Raw genomic sequence first — 20,002 nt, 5'->3', positions numbered from 1 at the left:
ACAGTCGTACATATTTATAAAATAATAAGTTAAATACTTGTAGATTAAATGTGATTAAATATAAACAAAAAGGGTTTTGCATCCATTTAAATGTTTTAAATGTAAAATTTCAACCCGTTGTAATTTCTTTTGATACGTATTTACATTTTTTAATTATTTTCTAATATTCTTTACATTTTTTTGTATCATTAAACATTGTTTTTGATTGTGGGATGAGAAATTGTGAGACATCTCGAAAAAAAACTCTAAAAGTAGCTTGCATTTGTCATTTAAATCCCTGTCATTGTTGTTTTTTTTCCGATTCAACACATCATTTTAGTGTTTATTTACTAGATTCTTTAATGGATATGCTGCATGAAATGCAAACAGAACCCTGATTCCACAGCATCCGTGACTAACAGATAAATCACAGAAACCCATTCAGCAGAGATGTCACCAAATTCCAGCCGTGCATGTGACTTCTCCGCCTGTAGCTGTGGCATATCTTTCTCTTGAAGGTGGCTGCCCCGTCCTGCTCCTCGGTGGAGGAACCCAGCTCGTCCGGTTAAACCAGCATGGGCCTCATTCTTTCTTGAATGGGAGGCTTGTAGGAACTTAACCCCGAGATGGTATAAAAAGAGCTCCTACCTCCACAGATACTCAGTTTGGGCAAGGATGAGACCAAGGAGCAGTACTCAAAGGAAAAGAAGAAGAAGAAGAAGTCTCTCCAGGTAAAAGCCTCATACTGAGACGCTTTCGACTGGAGTCTGTCTTTGTGCTTTTTCGTGTTGCAGTGTGGTTTGGATGTACTCTTGTTGTAACACAGATTTTCTCAAACTAATTTTAGCTGCTTTGTCCTTTTTTTAGTTTTGTTTTCACAAGTGGACTCGACAGTTTTGAAGAGCGACCTCACACTGAGGAAATGTGTTGTCATTCTGATTAAGTGGTTCTCAACAGTTCAACAGTTCTTTGAGAAAATTGTGAAATGTTTAGGACCACTTGACCAGTCAGACAAATGCTGCCAGCTTTGCAAAACGTCGTGGGACTCCTCCAGAAATCTGGACAACCCTGGAACAACTTTGTGATTTATTCCTGCAGCCTGACTTTCTTCTTTTTGTTTTTTCCCTTTGTCATTGTGCCCCCTTGTGTTGCAGTCTTTCAACTGTGGCTGTAAAAATCACTGGGGTTCAGTCATTTTAATCTGTTTTTTTTTTCAGCTTTTTATGTACGTTCTCCTTTCCACTGTGTTAAGGTACTGATTAAAGCAAGTCAATAAAGAACAATCTGCTTCTGACGATTCTATGGGGGAGGAAAGACCTTGCAGGGATTGGACGGTCGCTGTCCAAAGTACTGAAAACGACTGCTGTGGTAAAATAGTGAATTCATTCATTTAGTTCAACTTTTTAATCTAATTTGCTGAAACCAAAGTGAACTAGATCTGGAGGCAAAAAGTTAAAAGTTTATTTTTTTACTCAATAATTTAGAAATTCAAATCTAGACTTAAATACTGAGAGGATTTTATTACATTTTTAACACAGATTTGTGTTTTTTTATTTCAAAAATCCGATCTTTAAAGTATAATCTGACACAAGAAAAATCCCAAAGCTATTCCTCAAGCAAAAGGCTACTTTATATTGCATAAATCATTCATGAAAGCACACTGTGCCATTTATTCTCCCCCTCTACATTTTAGACAGCCCCCTTTTTCCTTTCCCCTTTTGATCTCCTGCATGCTCCAAGAACCATCAATATTTGCTAAACGTTTCCCACAAAGCCTGTCCGTGCAGCGGGAGAAGCTGCCAAGGTCTCACAGGCAGAGGATAAGGGATAAGACACAGGAGAAGCATTAATGAGATGCCCAGAGCGATTTGCCTGTACGTGCACAAGGGCAGCAGATGCAGAGGCACACGCAGTCTCAGGGGATCCCGGTCTAAGAATTTCATCAGCAGCCAGAAGTGGGGGAGAGACCCCACCCAGACCTCCTGCGGCAGGGAGAGCCTTATAAATCATCTTTAGTGTGGACTTAAATTATTATTCCACCAAAAGAAGGTGATTTTTTAAAAAGAAATCGAGAATTATTTTTCTGGTTTATATTAAAAATATCAATTACTTCTTCATCTGTTTCAATAAATATTTGTTGGACGTGTTTGATCATAAACATGAAGGGAAACATCCAAACTGGCACACTTTTGTCCTTTAATAATGGGTGGAGAGGAAGAAACAAGGAACCCTGATGTTGTGATTCACTCTTCCTCAAATCTGAATGACTCATTCCTTTAGATGCGTGTAGCTGCTGGATTTTATGTGGACTTCCTGATACCAAACAGGCTATTTTTCAGTCACACTGTAACCAAACACAAACTATAGTACACAATCATACTCCCACGACAACTGTAGAGCTCAGTATGCACTTTGTATGATAGAAACTGCAGAATTTAAAGTGAAAGTTCCTGCTCATTTTCTAAGCTCCTGTCCTCCATGTGTAACGTTGCTGGTGTGGCCTTAATTTGACAAAGAGCCAACTGTCGTTGACTTAACAAAAGCATAAAAAGATATAACTAAGATAAAGTAAAACTAAGAAGGTAGTAATGCACTAAGTACAGTTTCCATTTGAACAAAAAACACAGAATGGAACTGAAGACCTTCACAGTACCCCTCTTCAAAAGGGCAGGTTTCAGACGCCCACAAAACACACCAGAAGGTGTGAGCTGGGGACAAAAAACTGCAAAATAAGTCAGGTAAACGCAGGATGAGAAAAAGTCTGAATTGGTTGCCATTTCGGGACAAATTTAGAATAGAAAGAGGAATGTCCAACTGTCATAGAACAAAAAGGAAAATCCAAGAACAACCGTGGAATGGAGCATGTTTGTTTTTTTACACTCAATATTTTTACTTCAAACTCTGATTCTGTTTTAAAAATATATATACAATAAATGTCTCCTTAGTTTTTGTGTCTGATTAAGGTGGGATAAAGGATATTTGTTGAATTTTGGGGGAGGAATCCCTAAGCACAGGAACATTGTAAAGGCTTAAAATCGGAGGTCAAACAGAGGTCACTTAAGGGATTTAGTCTTGTTAAAATAATGCCAAGTTTAATTAATTGGATTTTGTCTAATCTTAACACCTACAAAACATCCATCCATGCAGGTGGTCATTGAAATAACCTAAAAGCAGACAAGTGATGTGGAGAATATTCCAGGGTGTGATCCATTCTGAAAAAGATTACATTATGTTTTACATCCTCGTGCGCGGGGGGTGACAACGACCCACCAGCAAATCGGGTGGCAGAGGAGGTCATCACCGTCTGACAGGGGAGCTTAGTAGAGAGAGAGGAGAAGAGGGAGAGGGGGATGAGGAGAAAGGCTGGAGATCAGTGCGCAGCAGACGCGCAAGGCGCTCCACGCTCGCGCTCAGACCCGCAGCCGCGCGCCGGGATCAGGATGGTTTAGAAAGTATTTCCGTGGATCTAAATGTCTCTGCATGCCAGCTGGATTGTCCCTCTTTCCTCTCGGACTGCCGGACACCCGATGGGTCGTTTTACGCACACGTGCAAGAAGTCCTCGCGAACCACCGAATGTCCGGATTAACCGACCCTGTGGATGTACTGAGGGGGTTCGAGAGGTTCCCCATTGATGGATCGATAGATGCAATAGATTTCCCCGGGAGTGGAGTGTTTTCTTGGCAGCACCTGCAGCCGGCATGGCTCTACCAAACTCACAGGGGGCTCCCGGAGAGGAGAAACCCAACCCCAGCGTCATAGACCTGGGGACAATTTTCGTTGACTCGGACATCATATTTGGGTTCACAAGTCACCTGCTGAAGAGAAAAACGAGGGTAAGAGGGCTCGAAATGCTTTAAAAATGAGTGATGGAAGAAAGAAAAGGATGCGAGCGCGATCCCTGCACGGAATTCAGGAGCATCTCGTGCGATTCACTCACATCTGTTCCCTTCAAACTTCATCCTTTGCTTTAAGACGGGATCAGGTTGCTTTTCAACACTTTGCGCCAATTTAAGCGCATTAAGTTTTAGTCACGCAAAGTATTTAGTTGTAAATTCCAATTAGGAGCCCAGAATCATTAAAGTCCAAATAATAAAAAAAAAGATTATTTAAGGGATGTTTAGAGATAAGCATTCACCTCAAATTGAGATAATGTATTATCCTTTTTATATGTTTACACTATTTCAATCACATTATTTAAATCTGATTTTGGATCCAAAGAGCGCAAAGATTCATTTTTACACAATTTAAGGGGAAAACAAGAAATACAAGCTGAAAACGTTTCAGATAGGATCAGAAGAGCATGGCTACTATGCCTTACATCACCCACATGAAATATTCAAAGTTTACCAATTAAATATTAAACCAGTGGCGCGTCCACACCTTCATCCCGAGAACTGTAGTCCGTGTTTTGGCCGGAGGATGGCGCCAGAGTCCCATTGAAATGTTGCTGAAAACTGCGCAAAGCTGCTGATGCGCCTTCAAACAGGTCTCTGTGAGATTCAATGAATCTAGTATAAAAATAAATAAAATTAAAGTAAAAGCACTCACATTTTCTTGTAACTTATATCATATTTAAAACAGTTATGAGAAACAAATATTTATGGGTGTTTTCTTGGCTTTTGGACTAAGTTCCAAACATTTCCAAACTCACATCGGGGCCCCCACCCTGCAGGGAAAGTTTCTCCAGCCCTCCCTTTTCCAGGAGTTTAGTTGGTGAACTCTCCGTGCGCAACGCGGAGCCTCCTCCTGCGCCAAAACTCCCGCACAACTTGGAAACTTTACGCACTCGCGTTTGCACCCTCCCACACTGTGGGTCTCCAGGTCCAGATGCCTGGTAACCCCCAGTCAGGTCTCCAGTCTCACCTATGGCTCTGCTTCGCGTTCCTCACAAACCATTTCTCCTAAGGCTGTAGCGCTCATTTATAGGAGAATGAGTTTACCGGGGGACCACCGAGCTTCTGATGGAGAGGAGCCCCAGTGCCGCGCGTTCACCGTAAGTTCGTCGTTGCGCATAGTTTGGTGTGAAAAGTTGATCTGCGCTTTGACACCCGTTTCTGTTACCCTGGATATGAGTTCTGCAAACGATCCTTTTTGGATATTTACTTAAAGAAAAGTTAATCCAAAGTTTTCTCTTGTGGTGAAGGTGGAGGGATGTCCAGGCGGAGAGTCCCCGGTTGCCCCCAGGAAGAGACTTCTTTCTGCGGACGAGGCGCTCTGCAGCAGCCGGCCACCCCCCGAGGGCGCCGGGTCAGTTTCCATCACTGAGACGGAGAAGAAGGGAGGCTTTTGCCAGCAATGTCAGAAGAAAGTGTCAGAACTGAAGAAGCAAGCTCTGGCTCTGGCTGACCAAAATTCACTCAAGGTTTGTGACCTTTTTTTAAATAAATTTCTTTTTTGTCAACTATATGCAAATAGTTAAATATTTGAACAAAAAAAATATGACTCAACAAGTGTATGAAGCATCTACTGGAGGATGTAAGGATTTTCATGCCCACCTGTTCGGCACATGGAAAAAAAAATCATTTTCAAGCTGAAGAAAGCCCCACTGTACGGGTTCTTCTACTGACTTATAATCCTGGCATTGGATGCACAACTGGAAGTGCTTGGAGCTTTGAAAGTTGTCCATTGTTTGGCCAAACAATGCTTATCTTTTTATTTTGCAGTTCAGTGTGTGTGTGTGTAGACTCTTGAAGGCTCACATTGGAGACTGAGGCGGAAGTCAAGTCCCAGTCGACCTTCGTTGCGCATTGAAAGTGTTCCTGTATGACCGCTCCAACAATTCCCACCGCTGTTAAATTTAGGTCTAGAGGCCACTGTTGTTGTGACGGGCCGGCTTTGGCCTCTGTGAGGTTCTGCTTTTGTTGTTTTGAGTGAGAGTCACTAAATCAGACTGGATTTTAGCATGTAATGTCATGATACTGATGATCCTGCAGGGGAGGTATTTCTGCTGCACCTGGAGCGGGCTTGTGTGGTCTGAGGGAGGTCTATCAGATCCACATTTAGGTATCACATTAAAGCTTTACATATATGCTATTATGTACTCAGGAAACTGACCTCCCCTGCTATGTGAGGACCCTCCAGCAGCACTTTATGACCTTCACCAGGTGCTTAGAAAGTGATGAAGACCTCCCCTTTACCCCCTATTTTGCATGTGCTGACAGCTAAATTGAGCCTTATTTCAGTGGTGGTAAACAGTGATGGCAGGGTGCCATTATTGCTCGCGGGGGTTATGGTATGGGGCCCCTTTGCTCCAAGGATAATAAACCTATTGTCTTTGGGAGTTTGGGCCGCTCACCTGTTGGAGCGCTTAGAATGGATGCTATTATGGATGATTGCTTCCAAATGACTTCCTTCAAGTAGGGATGGAGGGTCAGCGGGTTTATTCAGGTAACCTGCTGGTGCGCCTGGGATCCCATTACCTGCCGGGGTTGGGCCAATGTTGAGTCTACGTGGCCACAATGAGAAAACAAGGAAAGCTGTTTACCCAAGGCCACGCTTCCTTTCTTTTACCATCTGCCCACAATCCAGTTTTTGTACAGAGGAAGTCAACTTAGTCCCCAGACATCCCAATCTCCTCCTCCTCCTCCCCCCTTCATGCAGACTTATTGTTTGAATACAGAAGTTGTACAGAGCAAATGTAAATACAAGGAAGAGCATTGGCTGGACTCGGTGTACTATGGAGCTCAGAAAGGAAAATTCAGACTTTAAACCAACTTTGTAGTCAGCCAGACAATGTTTGCTTAGAATATATTCAGCAATAATTTACGGAATAAAAGGTTTTATCCACAGTGTTTGGGTTATAGGGCAAATTTCTGGAAAAAAAGGTGGACAATGCTTGCAATTCAACAAAAGATTGTGCAGAAACGGCATTTTCCTTTTATTTGAACATCATTTCTGTCAGCAGTAACAGTGGCAGTTAATAGATTATTAATGCATTTTTATTTTAAACCACACAATTGTGCTGTGCAGCTACCATTGTGGTAGTGTTGTTCAGAAAAATAATAAAAAAGAACCTTTAATGAAAAGAACAGGTCGAAACACGAGAGAAACTCCAGACTTAATTTAATCAAGGGAATTCACCTTTTTAATGAGTATGATTAAGACCTGCAATAATGAGTGGTTCCAGGAGTAAACGCTAGACAGTCTGGGTCTAGTAATTGTAGACTCTGCTTATTGTGGCTGGACACAGCAGCCATGTGAAGCAGGATTTAAAGAAAGTCTCTTGCTTAAATCTCCACTTCAAAGAAACCATTTAGCTGCTTACAGTAATCAGGATCTGTTAACAATTACTGCAAACAGCCAGCCGCTGGATTAGATCCAACCCCAGCCCATAAATACAAACACAGTTCTGCTGACATGAAAGGACACTTGGGTCTCAGAGAGCGGGTAATGCCCCAAAGTTGATCAGGTGTTTAAAGAGTTGTTGGTTTCGATCCCATTAAAAGTGGATGAGGGAGGGATGGCATCTTCTTTGTAGAGCAAATCCCTTAAATGCATCGCCCTGGATAACCTACCGTGTGTGTGTGTCAGCTGGTCCCCTGGTAAAAATAACAGTTAGTTAGGATCTGTGGCCAAACTGAAACAGATTAGATCTTTTGAGAACATGGACCTAAAAAAAGATGCTCAGTAAGTTTAAAAAATGTGCTTTTCACAAGAAACCGTCATTGACCTCAGGTTCAAATATGACTATAGCGGATCGATTCACTTGAATGCAAAGCAACATCCACTCCCCTCCTCAATGCATGATTTGTTCTTTATATTCTCCATTCAAAGTGATAGACTCGAACTTTGCGACATGGAAATCTACTGCAGAGGCTGGAGATCAATAAAAAAGCAGCTCAACAGTCCCTACTGCGAATTTACAAGCAGCGCTGGACCTTGCGAGCTCAATTAGTGTGCTGACTGATTAACAGAGTACATCCTGCAGGTCTGTGAGGGCTAGAAGAAGCAGACTGAGCTGAGCTGTTGCAGATTAAGTTCAGCTGCAGTCAGATCTCACCTTTCCATGTGGAATCAGAAACACTGACCATTGCACTGGCCACACAAACGCCGAAAGCAATTCAGATTTAATTGTGTTTACTCTGAGGGGACATGCAATTGATATATGCACGTTGCGTCCAAGCTTGTTATACACGTTATGCATAAGTGTGACAGTGAATGTGCATTTCTAAATTAGTTTATTCCATGAGGTCGTTTTTTTTTTGTATGTTTTGGGCTTTTTCATTTTAAAATTCATGTGAATGGTAATTCTTACAAATGAGTTATTAGGATTCATGCTGGATTTGCTTCTAGTTTCTGTCCTCATTTGGCTTTCGATCCACTTAAAGTGTGGACTTGTTTTTGCTTCAAGTTAAAACACTTAAGGGAAGCAAAGAAAGCGCCTTGGCTGTATTATGTGTGGCTCATCTAAAGTACGTCTCAAAGGATTTGTGTGACTTTACACAAATCTTCAGTATAAATTATGGATAGTGGGCTGTTGGCTTGTTTCTGTTGCACTTTGTGTTCCTTCAAAAACGTATTAGCATAAGGTGTTCACACTGAACAGTCGCTTTAATCGCTACAGTTGGAAGAGGTTTAGAGTGAATCGGCAAGGTGGTGCACATCTGGTAAATGTTGCTCCAGGATAAAAACTTGCATAGCGATGCGTAAATGCAAGAGTTTTAAACTCAGACGCTCAAAACATGCATATATGTGCGTTTACATAGATTTTTCATTAAAAGTTGTGCGATCCCACTTAAACTATTTCATTTTAAAGTTAGTGGACCTGGGTTAGAGGCTAGTGGGCTGCGTCCTTCATGTTTCTCACATGAGGTAAGTTTTTATTGAATGACCTCTGCCTATAGTGTCTGTGTGTTCAGTTTAGTCAGTAGGGCTGTAACAGGTGTGAGCGCCAGAATCAGAGCCAAGACGAGGCGAATGACAGATTGATAGAAAGAAGCTGTCCGGTTGTGAAACAAGAGCCGATGTGGACCAAAAGCAGAGCATGACCGCTATGTTTTATTCACCAAAGTGTGTGTGTGTGTTCAGCCGTCCAGCAAAGTGTTTTACAGCCCAGGAAGAGATGAGAAACAAGACAGGAAAGGATAGAAGACTCAGCCTCCCGCTTTGCCCCCCGTTGCAGTCTGACTTCTGCTTTATGGCATGTGGCTGTATTAAACTGTGCAGCAATAATCTGGTGTCAAGTGGCACAGAGACCGCAGACATCAGTCATATTGCTTCTGTGCTGTATTGTATGCGTGAGGATCAGCAGCACACATGTGTTCCCTGCCAGAACCAGACCCTCCAGAGATTCATTACATTAAAAAAAGGATGTGAGCCCTTTGTGTTACACGGTTTCTGCTTTTGTTTTGTAATTTAAAAAGGTGGGAAAAAAATGTCTTCTAGTTTACGAGATGCCTGCAGTACTTGGTTTCAAGTGTTTATAACTGGTCCTGCTTTTAAAACAGATTTTATAACCTTTATAAGTCTACAATATCTCCAGTTGGTCCATGTTTATCAAAGTCCTTTTTTCTGCTTTAGTTTCTTAGAGTAAGTTACAGGAATTTAAATTGAAATTGTTCGGTTATTGCCGGCAATGAGTTCATCCAGTGGGGTTGAATGGAAATAAACTGCATTACTGTGATGCTTTTCATCACCCTTAACCAGGAGACCGCACTGTCCGAGGAGGCAGAGGGAGTCTCATCCTGGAGTAAATGCCATTTTTTAGTGGCTGCACCCGGAGCAGCTTTGGAGGAACAGTTCCAAAGTGGACAAGATGAAACACAAGCTGACAGAGGCGCTTTGGCACCAACACTTTTACCGCAGAGTGCGTCCACTTTAGGCAGTCTGGGCCTTTTTGCTGCCACTGCACTACGAGAATAATGATGGGCAGAAAGTGTTCTAGATGTCACCTGTCAAGGTGCAAGTTAAATGTGGAAATTTAGTCTGCCCCGTTTTGTGAGATTGAATGTAACCACAAGTCTACATTAAAGCATAAGCATTGATGTTTCAACATTAAAATACCTCAAACAAAGGGTTCATATACTTGTTTAGAACTAAGATATCACTGTGTCACAAAACAGTATCGCAAGTGTTTGCTACTAACCGTTTATTCTAAAACTCATAACAGACACTAAGCCATTCAGTGTTTTATGTAACATTTTGTGTGTTTCTGTTTGATTATGGCTCTGACTTTATTCTGCTTTCATTTTTCTGATGTGACTGAACTTGAATTTCTCAGGCTTGTTATTAATGGTCCAAAACTTTTTAAGTTGCAGTGCAGTGATTCTGGAAACACCTACAGTTTTTTTTGTTTTGTTCAAAAAAATAATTACTGCAATTAATAACACTTTGCTGAATAGGTTTCCTGTTGTTTGGTGAAGGATTGCGTGTTACAAAGAGCCAGGCTGAAACAAGACAATGGAGTTGTAGTGTGGGCTGACAGGATGATGTGTTGGAGTACAGTACCCGTCTGCAAACCATGAGAAAGTATTAAAAGGAGCAGAAATGACCAAAGCAAAGGATGCATAAGCGTTTAGAAGCTCCCCACAAAGTGTTTCAAGATCTTTAAATGCTCTCACAATATGTTTTGCTGTAGTGAGACACGGACAATCTGCTCCATTATTGGGATTCTAAGTGCATGGTTGCTGAGATACATTTTCAACATGGTACACACAGACGTAGGAGCTTTGGATTGGAGGTAATCTCCTGCTGGCTTCATAAACTACAATCAATTGACAGAAGGCCTTGTGGTAGCAGACAAATCACCTGGATTATAGTACAGTGCTGAAAGAGACTGCCAGCACTGTGTATCTCTGCCAAGAGGGATATGGAGATGGCAAACTCTGGGCTGTTTGGGCGTGACTCTGCTTTATTGCAAATAGTTGATTTGTTGAGTTTGGTTGAGTTGGATTTGCCACGCTTTTTCTTTTTTTCTTTTTAGCAGATGCTCACTGAGAGCATTTTCCTCTCAACGGCCAACAGAGAGATCCAAGTTTTTGGCTTTTTTAGTGGAAGGAAATTACGTTTTTCTCATTGTTTGTAGATTATAGTAACAAATTACATTTAATAATGCTTTACAATATGGTTGGATTGAAATCACTTTGTTCACTGAGATTTAAAGTCCCACTACAGCTATATTTTTTCTATTGTAAAATAGTTTCTAGAGGTTTTTTTTAATTATGACTGCAGTTTTTAGCCAAAATCAGAAAACCTGTCGTTTTTTTAAAGACATATTTTCTGCAGGAGATCATTAGCGGGGGTGGGATTGTTGTGATATTTCATCTGCTCCTGATCCAACAAATGTAATTTTAATCTTAAATGATTCTATACATGTCCTCCATTATGAGAAAAAATGGTATAAAATGTTAAAAGCATCAAAAACACAATTTTCATTGGAGGGTATATATAGTATACACAGAAACACATATATTTTATTTTGAAGGAAATTGAATCAAATTGAGTTAAATGAAACTGATGCAGTGAAATGGAAATGATGTATCAGTTGTTTTATTACATAGTTGTCTATCGCAAGTTATATTGTCATTGAAATATTGTTCACTAATATCGCACATCACAAGTTTTTCTAATATTTTGCAGCCCTACCTTAGATGCATTATTTTTAAGCTTCAGCAGTCACTAAGGCTATGGATACAATGGGTATTTAGTGCATTCTTGAATGCAGATTAAGCACATGGTGTTCAGATGGATTGAAAAGGGAATCGCTTGAAACATCACTACAACACCAGAATCCCTAATTGGTCGAAGTTCAATCCGTTTTAATTTACAACAAATGTTCAATGGTCTCATGTTTTGTACGTCGAGCCTGAAAACAGTGACGTGGTGTCTAAAAACACCTTGATTTTACATTGACTTTCCATTAAAAGTGGTTGCTTGGTTGCTGGTTGTGTGTGTGATTTTTAATGTCACTATTTTTGTCGTGGTAAAAAGTGTGCCTTTTCTTTTCTTTTCTTGTTAAAATCAATTTGTGTTTGTGGAAAAGTAGATTGATCGTGTTGTGATTGGACAGGCAGGCTGTGTTAACTCACCGGACATCCCAGCTAAGCTATGGGTGAGTCTTTATGGTCATTCAGATACATATATAGTGCTCCATAAATCTCGCAGCAGTGTGAGAATGCCAGTCAAAGTTCACACTGCTCATGTTCATTTCATGGTTGAGCGTCCAGCTCTGTGAACGTGCGTGCCGCTGATGTGTGAATGTGCATGTAAGTACAAGAGCGAACGGAAAGATGAAGCACATTCCTCCCATCCTTTCCACTTTGCTGCAGAAGTCATTCATCTTTCAGATCTTAACTGCCACAAATTTATGATTGCATTATTAAAGTGGGGAGTTTTACCCTTATTCCAACACAGGAGCTTTATGGAGGTCTGGTTGATGGAGAAGGTGATAGGGAAGGTGACTGGCCAGTACCTTTCTTGTTGGTCGACTATGCTTAGGGTGGATATGATCTTCAGCCCTCCTGATGTTTGCAGAGTTCATTATTAAGCCCTAAACCCATTCATCATATCATTAAACTAACACGTTTGAGCTCCTCAAACAAAACAAAAAAAAACTTCAGATCTACTGCGTCTTTCATGTGGGCGGGAGAGTAGTGCGTTTCACTGAATGTTTATCTTTCACAATTAAAGACTTGACACAACAATTAGTCTGCTTGACATTTTAAAGGAAGTAGCGCGGGCCTGCCTTTTTACAAAATGGCAGCAAATCTGCTTTGTTTTCATTGAAAAAACAAACAGGCACTGAGATTCTCAATAGGGTGGAACATTGAATAGGTCAGCTACAGCTGTATGGATTTTCATAATAGATTTCCACTGTAACCAAATCAATGAAAACACAATAGGTGTGAAATTTGTCTGTGATGGACATTTTTTTTGTGCTGATCTGTGCACTCTTGTGCCTCTGGGAGATAAAATTTGAGTGCCTTAAAATCGAAAATGAAATGTTGCTGTTTTGGGTGGATAGTGTCATCGCAAACGGATAGAAAATTGTAAGTATTCATAAAATGTAAAATCCCAAACTTATTATGTAGCCAAAAACTGCAGATTTGTTTTAATGTAAAAACCAGTTTTACCCTCATTTATAAAGAGCAAATTTATTTTTTTATTTGTCAGTGATATTATGATTATAAATCAAAAAGTTTGTGGTAGTTTGTTAGAGTTTCACCTGTGAGTTGACCATTAGCGAGGAGGAGTAAGCCTGCCCCTATTTCCCATCATCCATATGTTTCTCCCACTAGCTTACATTCCCTCACACTCCCGACCTAACATTGCAAAAATGAGCAGTATTGGAGGTATCCAGCATTAAAGTTTAGAGCCAGAAGCCAGCTCAGACGTGGAAGACGAAGACAGACGAAGACCCTGGTTTAAATAACGTTGCATGTCTTTGAGCATTTATTTTCAGAAAACCCAGATTTTGGAGATGTTATGAATGGTAACGATGACCACACAGGTACAGAAATTGACGTCAGCCACATTTTCAAGAACTGCTTTAAGCATCATCTTTTGGAAATCAGACATTGGAGGAAATCACATTTTTTCCTAAAAAATGATTTTTGCGCAATCTTTGTTTCATCTGCCACAACATAGAAAAAAAGTGATATTTTAAAATATAAAACGAGGAACTTGCAGCAGCTGAAGTTTAGCTGCACATTCACGGAACTGTGGAACAGATGTGTCAGCGAGACGGTCTGCTGTCAGGCATAATTTTTAGCTCTCCCAGTAATGTGTATTTCTCATCCTTTGGGTCCTCTATGCTGCGTGCCCTGGTAACCCCGCACATTAAAATGGCAAAGGAACTTGGCTGTCATATTTTTTTTTATTCCCAAATACCCACTCAGAGGTCACTTCGCCTCAGATAATTAGATGTATATTCAGATGTGGCCCTTTACAGCCTTGATAAACCTTATGCGCCTCTATATTATGGACTAACCCCCATTAATGGAAATGTCCTTTATGCTTCCCTCTTGTCACTGCTGCTCTACTTTATGATGTCACTCTTTGTTGAACAGCTCAGGGCTGCTTTTATGTTCTTTGCGTGTTTTGGGCACTTAAAGTTAAACCTCTCTGTTTATGACTCCCCACCTGCCTCTTCATCCCTTTGCTGCTCAGCTTCGCCTGTAAAAGATGAGGCAGCGCTCTTGCTGTGGGAACTTGCAGCGCAGACCTCCGACTAAGCGCATAAGACCCAAGCTGAGAGTGAGAAGAAGCCTGCAGAACAGCATCTGAAGACTATAAAGATGTATTTTGCAGGACTTTCAGTTCTATGGAAAGTTAAAGACAGCCAATCTTTGTGATTGCAGCCTCATAAGAGTTTACTTACCACAGTCGGAGTTTGCCATCAGATCACACATAATTCTACCATCACCTTTGATCAGAAATTAATATTATGAATGTGTCTTTTGAATAAGTTTATCCTTTTAATATCTTTGTTTTTTTCAGATCCATTTATAGGAACAGGATATATTGTAGCGCTTGCTTGTTACTCTAAATATATGTTTCTAGCATAAACATTGCTGGAATGCCTTTGAACATGTCTGTGCAACATGAAAGAGCTGAATCTCCTCCGATACCTGTTGAGAAACAGGGAAGCTCTTGTGGAGAGCAGCTGTGCTTGTGCTCTTGGTAAAATCTGCTAATCTTTGTGTTCAGAGCACAAATGTGGTTTCCTTTCTCTGTTCAACTCACATCTGACTTTTTGTCCTCCAGAAGCAGCAACTTGTATAAGTTTTAGCAACATGTTAGCGGTAACATTTAAGAAGTTGAGTACAAGAACTTTAATTTAAATGGACATTTGACTCATAAAAATAATTAAAAAAAAGGACCCACTTTGATGTTTTTAACTTGTTTTCATGATAGAGGACATCCAGGTATATGAAATATTTCAAGATTAAAACTGTGTTTCTGAGTATTTCTCTGTTTAAATTGTGTTGAATCAGGAGCAGATGAAAACCTGGAGCTTGAAAAAGCTCAGGTTTGTGACACAGCTGCTGCCACGGACGGGCAAAAGTCACCCTTCATCCAAATAGATCCATTAACGTCTTCACTTTCCTCATCTGAGCTGCCATCTGGCCTCTAAACTGTATGGATGCATGGCTCTGATATCTGTTTTTGTGCTACGCTAATGCTAGCTTGGGCTTATGAAGTGCTATAAGCTAGCGGGAGAGAGTGTCAACAAAGGGTTGATGGGAAATTAGCAGAGGCTGACATCCGCACCAACAATCTCACTCACAACTCAGAGGCAAATTTCCAATGAGCTCCTACTGCTCTGCAAAAAAAGGCTATGGCTTAAAAAAGCAACACAGACTTTTTCATTTTAGCTAAAAACAGAATAATCATAATAAAAAAAAGGCCTTACCACCCCAAAATAAGTCCATAAACTATACACTCTTGTTTTTGAGAATTCCAAGTCCAATTAAACAAAGCAAACTGGTCTATCCTGGTATGCTGTAATGTCTGTAAATGTTCATAATTGTTTATTACAATAATTTTTTCAGGTTTTTAATGTATGGTCTTTATGGCGTCTTAACTCACGTAACTTTTTTTTTTCTCAGATATAGAATTTCTATCACCTGTTATAAAAATAAACTAATGTTTACCTCTAAAATTCTGATTTTGCTCAGGAGTACGTCATTGTTTGACTTTTTGGGCACCTAAATAGTCTTTAAACAAAAATGAAATGTCCTAGAAGGCGATATTTTATTTCACATAAAAAAAAAATAAATAAATAATAATTTTTGTCAGTTTGAAATTTTCACAGATTATAGTCAGAATCTGAATTCTTCCCTTACGGCTTCTCTCTACCCCTCAAATTGTAGGGGCATTTGAAGGGGCAAGGGTGTCCAAAATAGTTTTTCTTTAAGGGATAACCGTAAGTTTTCCGCATTGCGCTGTGTCCCGGAGTTGAAGCGCTCTGATGCACAGACGTTTATATTTAAATGTAAGTGATGACTTTTTGCTCTAGCATGATCTTTTTAAAGTTATAAAGCCAATGTTGTTATGTATTTCCGAGCGCTAGCAACTACGCGCTAACGTAGCTGGCTGGCAGCTATTGATGATGTCATAGAGTGGGAGTAACATCCAAATTTTTCTAAACTATTTTTCCATAACTCTTCATTGGAGGGCTAAATCTAGCGGTAGGGGAAGAATTAGGATTCGGCCTAAGTTAACTTTTTATTCTGTGCTTCTTGTGACCATAATGCTAATGTCAGCAAAAAGCCCAATGAATTCCTTCAGATGTGCTTATCAATGACGGCCGTCTGCTCACCAGTGTCACACGGTCATTACCACATCTGTGTAGGGGGACCTCCCCTTCTGTTCCCCCACTGACCCCGTATCCCACGCTGGGCACTTATGTCTCCATTTCTTTGTAGCAGAGCGTCTGTTCCGGCTGTGGAGTCCAAGCTGGGTGTGTGGGGGGAGGAAGGCACACTTGAACTCCCACAGAAGCGTTCACATTTGAACTGCATTTGACCCGTCAGATTTTCACCTGTTTGTGTGTTTGACCATTTGAACAATTGAACAATCACGCACATAAAGATGAAGAATTTGGCAGGGTATTCTCAAATGCCGCTCAGAAAGTGATTCCTGAGGCAGTAAAGTTATAGAGGGCGCAGTAAAAGCCCTACAGTAGGGGACCGAGGGCTCGAGGCGGCTGTAGCAGCTCAACAATGCTTAATTAGCCCGTAAACAAAGGCTAGTCAGGGATCAGAGGAGGCAATCAAAGTGTTCTGTTCCTTTGAGAACCTCTCACCATCAACAAAGCCTTCTCTAATGGCCCCTCACTCCACTTGTTGTGTCTCACTGCGGTGTGTTTCCTGACAACATAAAAGGCAAACATTCCAAAAAAGAGCCCCAGACAAGAGACTGTCCACACCCAGGCCTTCCACTCTCAGCTAGTTACTAACATTACCCCTCTTCTCACCTCAACTGTGTATGTTTGGTTCCCTGTGGCGACCAGCACCGCTTTCATCTTTCCTTTTTTTGTCCTTGACTTTGGTGGTCTCTTTTATTGCGTTCCTTTGTGTGACGCTGTGCTGGCACGCTGCTGGATGCCCTGCAGGAAGTTGCATAGGAGACTGAGTTTTTAAGAGTTTGCTGGAACGACAGGTGTGTATCGCAGTGACCTTGTGTGGATCACAAAGCTTGTTTTTTTTAAACGCTCGGACACGAGGCGCTCTAAAGAAAACAGACATCCACTACCACAGGAGGACAGCACGGCAGCAGGTCGGAGGCAATCTCAGCTTGTTTGTGCGAGTATGTTATCATCTCCTGTTTCCTGTCAAAACAGGAAAAGACAGGGGCGAAAATGGAGCTGTAGGAAAGTGTTCCCTTGATGTGAGTTGGCTGGAGGTCCAACCCTGCCTGACAGTGACCCTCCCAGCTAGGAAAAACAGACCTGTTCTGGGCGTAACCTACAGCGGGATACTTCACGGTGTTATTTTTATCACTTTCACAAAGCAGTGAGGGATGCTTTCCCCAGCTGTTGACACAAGTCTGGCCCTTTTTTTTGTGTGTCCAAAACAGCCCAGTCGATCTGGGAGACGTCCCATCTGGCTCTGTTCTCTTTGGCTGTTAGCCTTCACACGGCTGCAGCCTCTGTTTAGGAAGGGAAATCCTTTTTGGTCGTTTTGGTAATCATGAAAGCGGGACACTCCTTTTCTTTGGATGATCCCCAGACCTCAATCACAATGCATTTTCCGTCAGGTAGTTTAACCCATCCATCACAGGCAATCTTTACAACGGGATGGAGAGTTCAAGTGGCACGCACTCTACATCTGTAAGGTACATTTGTAGAAATATTTGTTGCACAAAATGCTGTATTATTGCTGAGGTTCAGGTGTGAATTATTTATGGTAAAAACTCCCAACGTGTGGCCAAATGACAAAGCAGTGCGCTGCACAAACATCTCATTCAGGAGTTCACTAATTATTGACTGGTGAAAATGACAACCATTTCCCGCTCTGCTTCTCTTGGTGAGTCACTGCGTAAAAACGAAGAGTTGCTTTGTGGAATTGCCAAAGTTTGAAAGAAACCTTTTACAATAGTGCTTCATTTGTTTCAAGATTTTTTTGTTTTTGTCCTTTCGCTAAACGATGAACAAAATGTAATTATAGCCAAGAAGAAATTAATAGTTTCCTGCAACCTTATTGTGGGTAAATCGTCATCAGCAACATCTGCAGCAGATGCTTTTTTTTCTGACCCAGCTTGAGAAGTGACGTGTGCTGCTCATTGAGTAGAGTTTGGAGTACATTTGTTTGCCCTGACAGAGCTTTTGTGTTTTCTTTTCAGTTTTTGGTGAAAGGCCACGGTAAGGCTGACCCCCGTGACTCGCACAATTAGTTACCCTTTGACCCCTACAGACCCACAATCAAGAAATAGCCGAGGCATGCTTCTGCATCGCCAGAGCTACTTTATATACCATTCTGAGTGTTTCAAGAAGACAATAGTTGTGTTTCAGTGATTGAAGTTTACTTTATTAAAGTAACCCTTCGATGAAATTCATGTTTTTTGAGTTTTCAACATGTATGTGTGGCATTTTTTTAATTAAAGAGATCAAATGTAATAAGAAATTATCTTTTTTTTGCATTTCTGAGTATTTCTCCTATTAAATCGCTGTCAATCAAACTATTTGAATAATGAACTTTCTTTACGTCACGATAGCTATGCTGCACATGAGCAAAAACCCCTCATCTGGCCCGGCTAGCGTGCCTAGCTCAGGTGCCGGAGAAGAGAAGATGGGATTTTGGAAACAGAGGCTTCAGATCAACATGAAAAATGGCTTTTTAAGACATTAAGGTTGTGGAATTTTGGTTAAAAGCTTCATAATCAAATTAAAACACCACTGGGAATGTTTTTTTTTTTTTTTAATTATCATCGGGGGACTTTAAAGCAAAAAAGTGTAAGCCTGTGGCTTTAACTCTCATCTGCCTCGACTACTTCCTTCCTCTCATAAATATAGATACCTATTAGTCTATATCTTTCTGCTGCAGACCTTCAACTCTTCCTTCTATGAGTCACTGCTCTCAGCCATGTTTTTCATGCTCCTAAATGCAGTTAAAGCGCATCATTCAGGGATTATGGGGACAGGCTGACTCACATCAATGCCGTTGTATCCTTGAATTGCAGGTATGAATCTTATTGTGGAATCAAGCCCTGTATTTGGCCCTTTCATCCCTCCATTGCCTCTAAACATGCGGTTCACCTGTAGCCTCTCCCGGACGGGTGCTTTTTAAACTAAATTGGCCGACTCTTTCTGAGATCTCCTTTTGTGCAAACAGAAGCAAGCTGGTAAGTGTGAAAGCACACAATTCATGGCAAAAACCTGAAAGTGCTGAAGGAGGAAAAAATGATACTGGTTGAACATGCAGCATACGCTAACAACAAAAAAGATGTTTCTCATCCGTTTTGGTGTTCTTATAAGCAAAAAAAGTCATTCTTTTTGTGTCAAATTTAGTTATTGTACAACACCAATGCTGGATTAGTATTCTTCATGTCTTGAACGAAGACTGTACTTAAGGTCTTTGTGTTTAATGACTATTAGATAAGAAGGTTGTGTAATATCACAAATTGGTTTGTTTTGGAACAACATGAAGCCAGTTTTTCAACCAACTTGTCCAGAAACGACATAAGAGAATTTTGATCTTTTTAACAATAAGTGACTGGGAGGGATCAACAAACAAGCTTTAGAGTAGCTGGAACATGCCCCAAAACTGCATTCAAGAGTCATGATCAAATGTGCTCCCCACGGTTGGAGGACATTTCATATTTTCAATATCGATGACATCATGGATTTAAAATTAATTGCAGGGCAAAAAAAACATTGAAACCAAAATGTAACTATACATATTTATTTTGTAAAGTTTTAACTTGGAATGAAATGGAACTGACATCTGGCTCCAGTTGCTTTTGTTGTTAAACTCGCCTGTAGCCAAAAATGAGGGTGCTGCTCCTTAATTTATCAAAGTGGATTAATTACTAATTGGTGATTTTCTCCTTAAAACTCTTTTCTACGTATGGGTATTGTAC

General features: G+C 40.8%; 1 protein-coding gene across 3 annotated transcripts in view; it reads left to right on the top strand.

The window, feature by feature from the left end:
- Positions 1–3,298: 3,298 nt before the first annotated feature.
- Positions 3,299–20,002, top strand: part of kif26ab (kinesin family member 26Ab) — a 73,467-nt gene continuing 56,763 nt past the window's right edge. The window contains exons 1-2 of one of the 3 annotated variants that reach the window (XM_024296673.2): positions 3,299–3,813; positions 5,124–5,342. In XM_024296673.2, the coding sequence (XP_024152441.1) occupies positions 3,679–3,813; positions 5,124–5,342 (354 nt within the window). In that variant the 5' untranslated portion in view covers positions 3,299–3,678. Of the gene's footprint in view, positions 3,814–4,700; positions 4,974–5,123; positions 5,343–20,002 lie in introns of those variants that run through there. The other 2 variants (XM_024296590.2, XM_024296758.2) reach the window with 2 other exon arrangements.

This window comes from Oryzias melastigma, linkage group LG22 (genome assembly GCF_002922805.2).
Source record: "Oryzias melastigma strain HK-1 linkage group LG22, ASM292280v2, whole genome shotgun sequence".
In the NCBI taxonomy this organism is placed as follows: domain Eukaryota; kingdom Metazoa; phylum Chordata; class Actinopteri; order Beloniformes; family Adrianichthyidae; genus Oryzias; species Oryzias melastigma.
The sequence above is the reverse complement of the archived record's forward strand: the minus strand, read 5'-3'. Positions and strand labels throughout refer to the sequence as shown.